Below are 14,768 nucleotides of genomic sequence, written 5' to 3' on the forward strand. Positions count from 1 at the left end.
CGTAAATGCAGCAACAAAATAATCAGGTATTCTCCAGAGCAATATAATTCAGTTATTCCATAGGAAGCTTGTAATGATGAACATAATGTGTTTGTTTAAAAACACAATTAAAGCTTTACAATTAAAACAAATTAAAACATGTCAATTAAAATGAGGGTAAACATGAAAGAAAGTTTTTTATTATGTTATACTTTAACTGATGTAATTAGCTGGTTTTCTGAATGTTTTTATTTCTATACTGTATAAAATCAGTTACAGTGTATCCCACTAATAATCTTTCATGCCCATTGTTTCCCAGGCCAGTTGTCCACTTAGAAGAGCATTCTGTTCTCTGAAACGTTATTTTATGTATTATCAGCACCATCAAGTTCCTTAGACAATTATTTCTGGGTGGGATGTTTAACTTTGGTGCCATTAAAATTACATGCTTCGCCAAAAAAAATTCACATTGAAGCAAATATTCCTAGATTTTAAAAGAATACAAATGTGCTGGGAAGTAGTACAATATAGCCACAGAATATGCCCGTCCCAACAGGAATGGGCAATAGAAATTCTGCTGAGATCCAACAAGAGGATGATAATCACAAACTGTACCTCACTGCATCTTAATTTCCTTATTAACAGATAGCAATAAGTGTCAGCACCAGCAATGCCTTGAGAGTTTAATACTCGCAGGTCTGGCTATTTGCATGCTTGCTATCCGAAAATTCACTTATCTGCACTTAAATAATTATGCCCAGACCTTGCTATACTCTGGCGCAGAAATCAGAGAGGGGTGGGGGGAAGCGAGATCATACAATTCAGAGAGCAGGAGAGGTTGGACAAATAAGGTTTTTTTTACTTTGTCTCTCTTTTGGTGATTGGAGAGGGGGTGGGGCAGTGATCAAACAAATCCTACATTTGCAATGTTCCCATAGGAATGGATGGAATTCGTGGACTCATTGTGCAAACTCTTGCCTACCAAAGGATTTCCACAGAACACATTGCGTTCAGTAAGTAGGAACTCCATGTGTTACACCACACAATCTCACCAGTCCATTCAGGAATCACATTCATATATCCATGCCTGCGTAGAACCCTGATTACGTGGAAAGTGTTTTCAGCACAATGCTTTGGATATGTGATGATTATTGGGGGTGAGTGAAACACACAGACACACACATATATAGTATATATTTGCAAGCCTCATTTCCTTGGCTTATGCTATGATAGTAGTATATGACCACAAAGCTTGCAATATTTTACACACTTACTTGGAAATGAGACCCATTAAAGACAATGAGACTTACTTTTCAGTAGACATGCATGGAATTGCACTGCTAATCTCTGCAAGCTTTTGGTGCCACCATCCAGAGGAAAATGATTAGCAGACATAAAAATGGCCTTGATCAAATAATTTATGTGCCCCTTTTTTAAAACCAAGCTATACTTGATTGGAAAGCATATGCTCCATATTTTTCTTACATATCTCCACACAAATTGCCATTCACTGCGACTTTCAATGACAATAAGATCTCCTTCATGTTTCTTGCAGAATTCCCGTGCTCTTTCGAGAGATGTCTCTTCATTACTGAAATAGTACTCATTGCCCTTGTACTCAATCCAGCCATCTTCAATTCTTCTGAACAAATATTCTACAAAAAGAAGCAATTTTATTATTTTAATAATGAATATTAAATTTAATATTAAATATCAAAATATTTCTTAGCCATCCTTTATGGTATGCAAGAGTGTGAATAACGTTAATTCACACAACCAGTGGTGCAGCTAAGCAAATTCAATGATCTCGTCCACTTTAGACTGTCAGATATATGATTTCAATTTTGAAGCACACAATGAACAACTTCTCCCTCTCCATTCCCCTGTCACACCATGGTACATTTAAAACTATTACAGTTTGATTACCCTAATAATTTATTTTCAAATTAAATTATAAAACAAGCACCTAGGACTGTGGAAATATATCTCCAATGGAAAAAAAAACTGGTCGGTTCAGTAATGACAACCATGGAATTATTTGCTGAAAGGCAAGTATGCAAAACTGAAGAAAAGACACTGCATATGTTTTTAAAGGTACTATCTTATGACTTCACATTTTCTAGCAGGGCCTGGGACCTCTTGCATACAAAGCAGTTGTACCACTGAGCTTCCCCAGTTGTATGTAATCCATTTTGGAGGAATGAGCAAGCCCAGGCCAGAAAGCAGCTACCATTGGCTCCTGGTAGGTGTTAGTTTCTGTTTCCTCACTGAGCAGTTCCTTGCAGTCACAGGACTGTTTACATTCCACAGAGTCTAGATACTGTTGGATTCTCATGGGAAAGGTAGACGGGATGTGACGTTACTGGTTTCCTGTTTCCTTTGTTCTGTTGTTTCCTTTGTTCAGTTGCTCTCTGCTTCTCATAGAGAGAACATGTATACAGTGGTGCCCCGCAAGACGAATGCCTCACAAGACGAAAAACTCGCTAGACGAAAGGGTTTTGCGGTTTTTGAGCTGCTTCGCAAGACGAATTTCCCTATGGGCTTGCTTCGCAAGACGAAAACGTCTTGCGCTTTTTGCAAGTTTGTTTCCTTTTTCTTAACACTGTTAATACAGTTGTGACTTGACTTCAAGGAGCAACTCATAGAACGCGGTGTGGTAGTCTTTTGTGAGGTTTTTGGTGATTTCTGAAGCTTTTCCAAAACTTTTCCGACACCGTGCTTTGCAAGACGAAAAATTCGCTAGACGAAAAAACTCGCGGAATGAATTAATTTCGTCTTGCGAGGCACCACTGTATTTCTTTGCTCTCTGCATAGCTTAGTAATAAAGCATAGCAATGTAGCCCATATTATCTCATCCTTCCGCTGTGGCATTGTGCTGGTCCCGGGGGGAAGGTTACCGTTGGCGTAGTCAAAGTCCGGTCCTGGGTCACTAGCCTGGAAACAGTTCACAAGGAGCGGGGTGAGGTCTGAAGCAGGAAGCAGGGCGGGGACAGGAACACTGGAGGGTCAGGTCTGGGTCCGGGCAGGAACAGGTACTCAACAACGACGTTGCTCCCGCAACCTGGGACCGGGCTGACTGGCCTTTATCTTCTCTGAGGCCAGGGGCGGCCCCGGCCCCCAGGAGACCCGCCTCTCCTGGCCTTAAGATGAGCACTCCTCCTGGGAGAAACCAGTTCCCTTCGCCTCTCTGCCCTGAGCCTCTGCAGTTCAGGAGAGGCTGAAGGGTTACTGGGCCCAGGGGGAGTCTCACCTGTAGGCACTGAGTCCTCAACCACCTCTGGAGCCAGAGTGGATTCACCTGGTGCCTGCTCCTGAGGATCTGGCACAGGTGCAGGCACCTCAGAATCAAGGCCCTGCCCCAGTTCAGCCGGCCCTGGAGGCGGGGACTCCTGTGCAGGCTGGGATTCCTCCGGTTCACCCTCTGAATTGGATTCCCAGGCCATCACAGGCATTGTTTTAATGCTCTGCTGGGTGGGCTCAAAAGAAGATGAGCCTTATCAGCTCGGACGACCGGAGCTGAAATCCCAATAGCAGGACCCTCAGTGGCCGCAGAGAACCTCTGGGGAAGCCCCTTCCCCATTTTTTTACTTAAGACCTGTTTGTTCTGAGGGAAGGCAGAAACTGGGATGCCCAAGCCAGGAAGCACACACATCTTTGGCTTGTGACAGAACCATCAGTAGCCTGAAAGAGCTGTTAAGGCAGCTCCACCTCCACTTTTATAGTGCTGCTTAAGAGAGACACACGTGACCTAAGCAAAGGTGGAATCACTCAACATACCAATATCACTGCGTGGTTCCGGTTTTAACTGTGCACCTGAAAACCAAACACATATTGCTTATAATAGTGTGATTTATATGGCATTGCATTGTTTCATATTACAAACAGGAGTACATAAAAATAAAAGTGTTTACAAAAACCAGACCAAAGCTGGTAAGTGTATGAGGTTAACACTATGCAAGGTCGTATCAAAATAAAATTAATCACTGTTACATTACATTGCATTCCAGATCGAAGGGCAGTACAGAAAATAAATAAGTACTTTCTAAATATTTCTCAAAAGTGATAATGTGTATATATGACTGTACATATGATACCATGAACCCAATACTATTTTTCTAGGAAAGGAGGTGCTGGAACTCACCATGAAAATCTCCCTTCTTCTCTTATATAATGACAATGGCACCTACCTGAGAGGTGCTGGAACTGAGTTCTAGTGAGTCCCGGCTGAAAAAAAGCCCTGCATGCAGAGGCGTAGCAAGGTCAGGTGGTACCCGGTGGTGGAAATTTTTTTTGTCACCCCCTCCCCAAGTTGGGAGACGAGTCGAGGGAAGGGGGGAGCTGCTCTGCTTTGCCGACGGCCCTTTGCCGATGGCCCTGACGAGCCGCCAGGGCCGTCGCTCGCTGTAGGCTTGGGAGTCATGGGCGGGAGCGCGCCCCGGATGTCACCCCCCTTCAAGGATGACAGCTGTCCTCTCCCCTGCCTGCTTGCCTGCCTCCTCCAGCCGGGAGTGTGGGTGGCAGGGCAACGGTGCAACCCATCTGTGACTCCCAAGCCTACAGTGAGCCGGGGGAAGGGGGGAGCTGTGACGCTTTGCCAATGCTTTGCTGCTGCTTTGTCGCTCACTGTAGGCTTGGGAGTCGGGGCAGGGGGGCAGCCAAATGTCACCCCCCTCAGGATGACACCCCATACCCCCTTCCTACGCCCCTGCCTGCATGTACTTACCTGAAGAGTAGATTTGCTTGTCCAGTATAGCATCACTGGGTTGGGCTTCCTTGTACCTCTAGTGGACAAAGGCCGGAGTAGCCTATTACAGGAAATGGGCTGGCCCCTCTTCATTTATTTTGTTCCTGCCTCTTCAGTTTTACGTATTCACCAAGCATGAACAGTCCAGAACTGGAGGCCATAATAGTATTAACCTATTTCCTATGAGAAACCATTAACTGAAAGCCAACAGAGGTGCAAACAGAGGTGGGAAAAGGTGTTCTAGGTCATGCAAGGGTGTGGCCCCAGTGATCCATTACACTGGACAAGCAAATCTACCATTCAGGTAGGTACAATGCTATTATTTTGCTTGCTGGTGTAGCAACCCTGGGTTGGGCCTACTATTCTATAATTCTGTGAACTAGGGTGGATCCCAACTGCAGCAAGTGATTCGTGTAGGACAGCCTGCTGTAAGACCTTCGGGCGGAATGCTGCTCCAGAGGATGCAAGGCTCCATCTTATAGTGCCTGGGGAATGTGCTTGGGGATGTCCAGGTTGCTGCTCTGCATATTTCTAGCAAGGATGCATTCATAGAAAAAGCAGCTGAACAGTAGAAAAGTGAAATCACAGAAGAAGACTGCTAAGCCAAGATGAAGTAATAAGAGGATTCAAAAGAGAATATGACTGCTTCATCGAGGCAGGTGCAAAAAAACCTACCATGTTTTTCGCCCTATAGAGCACCCCGACCCATTAGGGTGCACTTATTTTTGGGGGGGGGGAGGGGGGAATAAAGAAATTTTTTTTATTCCCCCCCCCGAGCTTGCAGGGCTGGGGGCGGGGGAAGCCCGAGCTTCCCCCAACCCCAGCCCCCAGAACGGATCCAGGAACGATGGCGAGGTTGCGCTCAACCTCAGCCATCGCTCCCGGAGCTTGCTGCTATCCGAAGCCCGGGGAGCGTGGCGCTGTAGCCCGCTGCGCACCCTGGGCTTAGGGCAGCTATCCGGGCGCAGCAGGCTTGCGGATAGCTGCCTTAAGCCCGGGGTGCACAGTGCTGTGCTCCCTGGGCTTCGGGCTGCAGGCAGCTATCCGCAAGCCTTCAGAGCCCGCAGGAGTTCCCGCCGGGCTCCGCAGGCTTGCGGATAGCTTCCTGAAGCCTGGGGAGCGAGAGGGGTCGGTGTGCTCTCCAGGCTTCAGCGAAAGCCTGCATTCGCCCCATAGGACGCACACACATTTCCCCTTCATTTTTGGAGGGGAAAAAGTGCGTCCTATAGGGCGAAAAATACCGTATTTCCCATAGAAGCTACTTCTGCCTTTCCCCCCTAGAGGCACAAGTAAGGTCAACCCCACAGATGCTACAATGGCAAACGAAATCATCTGTGGTTAAGATAAAACCAGGGTGAACAGACTAAAACCATGGAACAACGAATTCAATCAGATCATCCTCCAACAATCCCTCATGAAAAAGGTACACAGGAAGTCCCTCATTTCCTGCCCCTTTATCAAGTATTTCAGCTTTCTCATTCTGCTAAAACTTTTACAGTCATAGCTCGTGTTGTGTTCTGCTCTTGTTACGGACTTTGAGCTTACGAACGCGGCAAACTTGGAAGTGTTTACTTCCGGGTTCACCACCCGCACATGCGCAGAAGTGCTCGCTCACACCACGCTCATGCGCAGAAGAGGCGCTCTAGTTGTGGACTTTTTGGGGTGCAAACTGTACCACAAAACAGATTAAGTCCACAACTAGAGGTACCACTGTATCTTCCTTTCATGTGCAGTGCCTGCTGTTGCTGCTTGTAAGTTCTTGTATCTGTGAGAGGGCCCAGTCTAATGTTATCTTCTTTAAGCTTGAGTCTCCATAGGAACTATTAGATCTTTCCACCATTCTTATTTGTAGCTTCAGTTGCTGTACTACAAATGTATCTCAGATGTTGCTTTCTCCTTTCCTAGGAGTGTTTGGGACATCTTGCGTTGAAGGAGCTATGTTAGATGCAGCCTGATTTTCTTGACAGCTTGAAGGGGAAACATGGTCTTTGGGCTGAAAATAGGGCGGTCAGATCTCTCATTTTCACCTGTATATGAATTCTCCCTTTCCTAGCTCATGGAGGGAGGATTAGTGTTGCAGAACCTCAAAAGTAGGAGAAGATTCAGGTGCCTTTACAGAACTCTCTCTTTAGTTGGCCATTTCCTCAGGTGCTGTGGCCACACCCCAATATTTTTACATTTCTGAGGCACAAATAATAATATAATGCGAAGCAGCCTTCAGTGGCTTCCTGTATCAAGTCCAATGGTCCATCTAGTACAGCTTCCTGTTCTCACAGTGGCCACCTAGACGCCTGTAGGAAACCAGCAAGCTGAATCGGGGCACAAGAATGCTCTCTCCCTCTGTAGCAATTGGTATTCAGAAATATTGCTGCCATCACTACCTCTTGTGGGACAATTTCCATGGCTTAACTATGCATTGTGTCAATAAGTACTTCTGAATTCACAATGACCTCCATGCACTAGATTCCTGCTTCTCACTGAAATGGAACATACTATACCTCAGTGTGTACCATAATAAAAAGGCCCTTTCACTTTGCTTAATGAACTAGTTGTAAATCAAAAGTAATCTTACCTCTCTTTATTTGGCAAATCCAACACAACATATTCTCACACGAGGAAAGTGCCAGCCCCATAAAACCTGCAAACGCTGCTACACATCCTTCGTCTCTGACATGACGTGAAGAATACCTATATGGTTCATTGTCTACCTGCAGTAGGAATAAATATTCATTACTCTTTTTCTTTATAAAAATCTTCAGAAAAGGATACAAACTTACAGTAGCATTCTTTATACACCTGTGCACATGTATGTATGTATGTATGTATGTATGTATGTATGTATAGAGAGAAAGATGAGCTGTCATTTCCCTGTTAATACAATCTGGGTGCGAAAGGCTATTATAAAGAAACAGTTCCTGTCATTGCAAGTTTTCCCAACGACTGAACATGTTTTACCTCCACCTACCAATTCACCACACTCCCACTGAGGGCCAGAGCAGGGCAGACATATCAGCTGATTCGCCCACAGTATCATACTGAAAGTGTCATTCATTCATTCATTAATTTAATTTAATCCTTTTACATTGTTTTGTATGTTTTGCGTGTTGAGGTCCCCAAGACACCCCTACCCTAATAACTCACATATCACACAGAATTTTTGTTTAAGGTTTTTGGCGTAATTTTGGCCACAACTTTATTAACATACATGGATGTGAGTGGTTGCTTAGGCATTGGTTAGGATAGGACTATCTGTCCCCCCGCCTTGGGGACAGAACTGACTTCCGGATTCCAGCGAAAGTCACTGAGGGGAAACAATATTGGGGAGAACTGGAGTTGCGACACAGGCCCTCAGGTTCTCCCCGCATGCTCCCAGGGGCTTAAGCGGCCCAAACCCGATTCCAGGGGTTTGGACAAAAGGATGGCAAGCCCCTGAATTCCTTTAATGGAATTCCCTTGCAGCAGCAGCATTGGAGGGGCAGGCCCAGCCAATCCTTACCCCTCCTCCAACCAATTTTAACCAATGCCTAACCGCAACCTCAAAGTTATGACGATTTGCTACGCAGTAGGCAAAAACCAAATGGCACCAGCCAATCAGCCAAATGGACAAAATTTCTACCAGGCCCCTGCCCCAACAGCAGGCGACCCCATGACAGGCATAGCAAGGTGAACGCATAAGACCCAAGTCAAGGGAGGGCGGGCACACAGCAAAAGAGAAAGCAGATTGCTGTGTGTACTGCTTAAACAAACTCTGTTCCCACCCCCAAATTGGCAACATCAAAATTACCCCAGCAACTGAGGCTACCAATCCCTGCTAGGGCCAAGCATCCCAAACATGCCTAGCAACAGCGAGGTGTCTTGTCTGGCCCCCACTGCAACACGTGCTCTCTTTTAATGAGAACGCGCGCTGTGGTTTTTTATGTATTGTGATTTGCTGCTATTTTTATCGATTATGGATAAGTAATTCTTTATTGTAATTGATAAGTGTAAACTGTTTAAATATTACCGTATTTTTCGCCCCATAGGACGCACCGGCCCATAGGACGCATCAAGTTTTTAGGGGGGAAATAAAGGGGAAAAAAATTATTTCCCCCCCAGGCGCTTGTGGGGCAGGCAGTGGGGAGAAGCGCTCTTCTCCCCGCCGCCCACCTGGAGATCAGGTCCGGGGACAGCAAGGAGACGCAGCGCATCTCCCTGCTGTCCCCGGAGTGGTGGGGCAGGCAGCAGGGAGAAGCGCTCTTCTCCCCGCCGTCAGCCTCCAAACCACTTCGGGAGACAGCGGGATGGCGGCGCACCGACCCCTCTCGCTCTCCAGGCTTCAGTGAAAGCCTGCATTCGCCCCATAAGACGCACCCACATTTTCCCTTCATTTTTGGAGGGGGAAAAGTGTGTCTTATAGGGCGAAAAATACGGTACTTGCTGATGTTAAATTTTAGTGTTTCATTCATTCATAGACTTTATTGCACTAGCCAAAGGCCATGGCATCATTTACAAGAAGAACATAAAAAAATCAACAATAACCATAAAACATCAGGCATAACAAATATGATAAATCGCAATCACATCTCCTAAAAATTGTTTGCTGCATGTAATAGACTAGCTGGGGATTCTCAGGTAGAATGTTCCAACTTAAATGTCCAAATCACCTTTGCAATTGACTGCAATTTTGTCTAGTTCTTTCCTCCTAATCTTCTTAGCTGCCAGTGTGTATAGTTTATAAGTTACAAAATCATCCGTATCACTCAGCAGCCATTTCACCCTTTCCACCCTGTTTGAGTGTGTTCCATTCGTAAGCAGGGGTTTTATAAATCAGTCTCTTGGGTCTGTATATAGCGGGCATTGCAGTAAATAATGGTACAGGTCCTGTACATAAGGTTGCCCACACAGATAAAGTCTCTCATTGTACTGTACTTCGCTGTACCGTCCATCCAACACCGCCAAGGGCATTGATTGAAATCATAATTCTGTAAAAGCGATTCTTAGTATGGCAAGTGGGAGCTTTATCAGATAACTAGCTTGAGTGTGCTCCATTTTGATAAGTGGGAACCATGGTGAACTTTGGGTAGAGGCAATCATGGTTAAATCCCTTTCTGCATCGGACCTATAGAGGCGATCTCTTAAGTGCCTCTTGTCCAACTTCATGACCGCCTGAAGATCTTGTACTTGAAGTCTTTTTACATAGTTTAGACACAGATAGCCAATTCTTGCCTGTATTGTTATCGCGTCCACTTCAACACGAAGGAGAACAGCTGGAGTCCAATTTTAGTGCTTGCTATTGGATTCTAATGGATTATTGCATATTGCTTTATTTGATATACATTGTTTATTTTAAAGTTATTGTGAATTTTTATACAGGATCTGATTGTTACTATTAATGTTTTATGATTTATTATTATTTGTGTGTGTGTGTTGTAAGCTGTCAAGAGTGGCTGGGGCAACCCAGCCAGATGGGCAGGGTATAAATATTATAATAATAGTAAAATTTATTACATTTTTGTATGGCCCTTCATCCGAGGATCACAGGGTGGTTTACAATATAAAAACACAAAAATACACAACATAGTAACAAACAAAATTCATAACCAGTTTTAAAAGCCATAGATTGTTTAATTAGCCAAAGGCATGGGAGAAGAGATATATTTTTGCCTGGCACCTCAAGATATGTGTAGTGGTTGGGAGTTACTTGTGCGTAATCCTGCCCCGTTTGAGCATCGGATTGCCTGGTTAAACCCTCCGGACTGCACAGCCCATCTCAGCGTGGCTGCCCTTAGTCACTCGTAGAATCTGTCTGTGGGCGTTTCTTAAAGCGCTGCCAACATAAGAGTTGTTTGACGCCTAAGCGTCTCCGCCTCTCACTGCGCGGGAGTCTCCTGCGCAGGGTGGGCGTGGGCAGCGGGGTGCCTGGGCTCTCCTCACTAACTTCCAACGAAGAGTCTTGGAGCCCCTGCACCTCCCTGTCCCGTTGCTCTCCTGGATCCCTGGTGTTACACTCATTGTCTTCCCCTCCTTCCCAGCTGAGTCTCCCCCTAGCGCTGGGACCTTCTCCTTCAGAATCAGAGACCCTCTCCTTCTCCCGTGCCTCTCATGTCAGTTCCCTGACAATATGTAATGAAGGTGCCAAGTGAGCCTTCCTGGGGAGAGCATTCCACAAGCAGGGTGCCGCTGCAGAAAAGGCCCTTTGTTATGTTGCCACCCTCCAAACCTCTCATGGAGGAGGCACATGAAGAAGAGTCTCAGATGATGAAAAATGTTTTAACTGTAATGGCCACTTTTCCAAATCATGGCTTTGCTTTGGATAGTACAGGACCAGCAGGACCAGGGAAGGAGGGCAGCAGCCACAATCTTTGCTTTCCCATTTGCACTAAACCATAGTTCATTTTTGAATTACATGTAGGTGTTTGTGCTCCTATTGGTGCATTGTTTAATGCTCTGTTTGTTACTTAATAATAATAATAATAATAATACATAAGAGCACTATTTTAAAAACAAAACAAAAACAAATCTAATCCAACTGGATAAGCAGCAATTTCATCAACTCTGCAGGAACTGCCATAGGTGCTGGGTCCAAAAATTAGATTGCATACAAACCTATGCTTACAGGCTCGGATGCTGGAAATTTACCGGTAAGTGACTAAACATTTAAAACAATGCTATGGGATCTGACCAGAAAGCAAAAGAGCTTCAACATTCATATTCAAAATGGTTTTGTAAAAATGATATTAATTTTCCTGTCAATACATTAGCATACTTACAGGAAATCCATCACTCCAAGTAAATCCTTTATCAGGCTCCAACTTAATTAAACCAACCCAACAATGACGTCGAAACCTAAAATATATAAAAGATAATTTTAGAGTGCAGAAAATTTTAGAGTGCTCTAGTTTTTCCCCGCTTGGACTACTGCAACGCGCTCTATGTGGGGCTACCTTTGAAGGTGACCCAGAAACTGCAATTAATCCAGAATGCAGCAGCCAGACTGTTGACTGGGAGTGGCTGCCGGGACCACATAACTCCGGTCCTGAGAGATCTGCATTGGCTCCCAGTACGTTTCTGAGCACAATTCGAAGTGTTGGCGCTGACCTTTAAAGCCCTAAATGGCCTTGGTCCTGTATATATACCTGAAGGAGCATCTTCACCCCCATGATTCAGCCCGGACACTGAGGTCCAGCGCCGAGGGCCTTCTGGCGGTTCCCTCGCTGCAAGAATTCAAGTTACAGGGAACCAGGCAGAGGGCCTTCTCGGTAGTGGCGCCCACCCTCTGGAACACCCTCCCTTCAGATGTGAAGGAAATAAGCAGCTATCCTATCTTTAAAAGACATCTGAAGGCAGCCCTATTTAGGGAAGTTTTTAATATTTAATGCTGTACTGTTTTTAACATTTGATTGGGAGCCACCCAGAGTGGCTGGGGAAACTCAGCCAGATGGGCGGGGTATAAATAATAAATTAAATTATTATTATTATTTATTCTAAATCTTTACAGGTGACTATATTATAAACCCTGACCCCTACCTCCTTTTTGGTTGGTTGATGGGCACATTTGAACCTTAAAAAAAATATACCATCCTATTATCAGCACTATACCGAAATGTCTGACATGGGGGCATGGATAGTTACAATGGACAAACAAGTTCCCAAAGACACTGAGTTAAAAAGCAGAAGTTGGGTCTGAGCCCAAAACACCTCAGTACATATTCCAGTCTACCTAGTGCACATATTTCACAGAAGTCAACTGGTGATTCTCAGAGAAGCGTAGCATGAGGTAGATTCTTTCCCCTCTTTTTGATAAAGGGCCACCAGTTTTTTTCAGTATAGTTAGTGTGTGTAACAGAGAGGAAGGACATTTTAGTGTGTGAATTTCAAATGAGACGGGTGTTTGGGAGATTCACATGGAAATGCAAGCCGAATACAATGTCTTCCCCATCCGTAACCAGAACAGTTTTTGATTCTGAGACAATGTGAAGAAATAAACATTTCATGAAACTCACTGATGGTACAAACCAAACTTTTCTTCACTGTTAGCAGAAGCTAGGTCTCCTCCAATTGCTCTACAAAAATCTTGTGCTTCAAACCAAGTTAGCATGTTACTTGTATAGGCCTAAATGGATATAAATACAATTGCATATTGGTAAGAATCTTGCAAATTCCATTCACAGTGAGATCTGCGTGGTTTGCACGAATCCCTCTTTGACATGTAACAATGGTAGCTAAGGGCCAAAGCAGACATGGCATAAAAGCATGTGATTAATCGGCACAATTTTTAAAAAAATAAATAAATAGATTTGGGTGGGAAACTCCCACCGATGCTCATTAGAACTTTCCTCCTATGTTTTGTCCTTTCCACCAGCTGTCTCTTCAACCTGCCTTTGCACAAGGAAGTCCAGGACTGGCAGTACCTGAAACAGCTAGTCAGATTAGGAAGCACAAATCTTATCTTCCCATCTGCAAGTCCTATTTTAACTGCACAAGCACAGTCTTTTTCTCTTCTATAGAAGGGTATGGCTCAGCAACTCACTGGTTACAAAGTTCCCTGTAGAGGAAGAAGCTTTTTAATGTGTAAAGATCAATATATCTAAATTGTTGAAAGCTGTCCAGAGTTGCACTTCCTAGTCAGATGGGTGGGCTACAAACAATAAAACGACAACAACAACGAATGTAACTTCTTCTGCTTGAGCACCAGTTCTGATAGTCTCCAGCAAATCTCACAAGATTTGGACCCTAGATACATAGATGTAGCTGCTATAAATATCTTCAAGCATAATTAAGCCTCATTTCCACCCTCTTGGTGATAGGGTTGCAGGTAGACTGGACTCCCTGGATCTTCAGACTCTAGTAAAAGCACCTACTGTGTTACTATCAATGTCTTTCAGGGGGGCAGTTTGGTATCTGGTCTTACTGAACAACTTTGGTTAATGTTGACAAAATGGGAGTTCAGGAAGTGTCCCCTCCCATCCCTACCGGGAGATAGGGGTGGACTTTGGACTTTCAAATTTCAGTGGCACCCTCTGCAAGGACACAATTCAGTGCCCCTCCCGACTTTTGCCTTCTGTTCTGCACATGCACTAAAAAGAAAAGAAAAGCTAAAGGACCCCTGGATGGTAATGTCCAGTCAAAGGCGACTATGGGGATGCGGTGCTCATCTCACTTTCAAGCTGAGGGAGCAGGCATTTGTCCACAGACAGCTTTCTGGGTCATGTGGCCAGCATGACTAAACCGCCTCTGGTGCAATGAAACACTGTGACGGAAACCAGAGCCCGCAGAAACACCATTTACCTTCCTTCTGTAGTGGTACCTACTTATCTACTTGCACTGGCGTGCTTTCGAACTGCTAGGTTGGCAGGAGCTGGGACACAGCAAAGGGAGCTCACTCTGTCATGGGGATTTGAACCACCGACCTTCTGATCGGCAAGCCCAAGAGACTCAGTGGTTTAGAGCACAGCGCCACCCGTGTGTAGTACATCATAATTGAAACACCCTGCAGTGGCACCCCTACTTTGGCTTGGTGCCCTGTGTGGAAGAACATTTAAAAGGCAATTGAATATTGACACCTCAAATAAACCACAGTACAAAACATTGAACTAAAACCCACTTAAAAAAGAATAACAACAAAATCCTGCACCAAGCAGTTAAATTGAAAACTAAAAATCACATCCTCAAATATCTCAAAAGGTTCACTTAGACAAAAGTAATTTCTCTCTTTGCTTTGATATTGAAACAAACAAGAACTTGGATTCAAGAAGCAGTATACCCACTTTAAAGCATACACTTCTGTAAGGGCTTTGAAGCCATCCTTCTGGGCATGGGGGTGGGGGAATTGTTGATGGGGCAGGAGTTGTTGTCATAGTTTCTGCCCATTTTTTGCAGATGAAGGCTGCCTTCTCCTTGCAGTTCACAACATCCCACAGTCCAGCTGCAGTGCCAGTTCTCATGGCTACACAGCCAGATTGTTCCCCTTTTGGAGACACAAGACAAGAGCCACGTCAATTGAGCTTTTCTTCATAGGCATTCAAAACAACTAGAGAAAGGTTTTGTAAAATATGATTCTGTTGGA

At 44.7% G+C, this 14,768-nt stretch overlaps 1 protein-coding gene across 3 annotated transcripts in view; it reads right to left on the reverse strand.

The window, feature by feature from the left end:
• Window positions 1–14,768, reverse strand: part of LOC310689629 (macrophage mannose receptor 1-like) — a 158,629-nt gene that overhangs the window by 128,153 nt on the left and 15,708 nt on the right. The window contains exons 12-17 of one of the 3 annotated variants that reach the window (XM_083467373.1): window positions 14,470–14,669; window positions 12,706–12,815; window positions 11,473–11,548; window positions 7,296–7,431; window positions 3,757–3,792; window positions 1,465–1,634 (exon numbers count right to left, since the gene is read on the reverse strand). The exons of the other annotated variants lie outside the window; for them this stretch is intronic. Coding sequence (XP_083323499.1) covers window positions 1,465–1,634; window positions 3,757–3,792; window positions 7,296–7,431; window positions 11,473–11,548; window positions 12,706–12,815; window positions 14,470–14,669 — 728 coding nt within the window. The remainder of the gene's footprint in view (window positions 1–1,464; window positions 1,635–3,756; window positions 3,793–7,295; window positions 7,432–11,472; window positions 11,549–12,705; window positions 12,816–14,469; window positions 14,670–14,768) is intronic. 3 annotated transcript variants of the gene reach the window in all.

Source organism: Podarcis liolepis, assembly GCF_965112155.1.
Source record: "Podarcis liolepis genome assembly, chromosome: 12".
Taxonomy (NCBI): domain Eukaryota; kingdom Metazoa; phylum Chordata; class Lepidosauria; order Squamata; family Lacertidae; genus Podarcis; species Podarcis liolepis.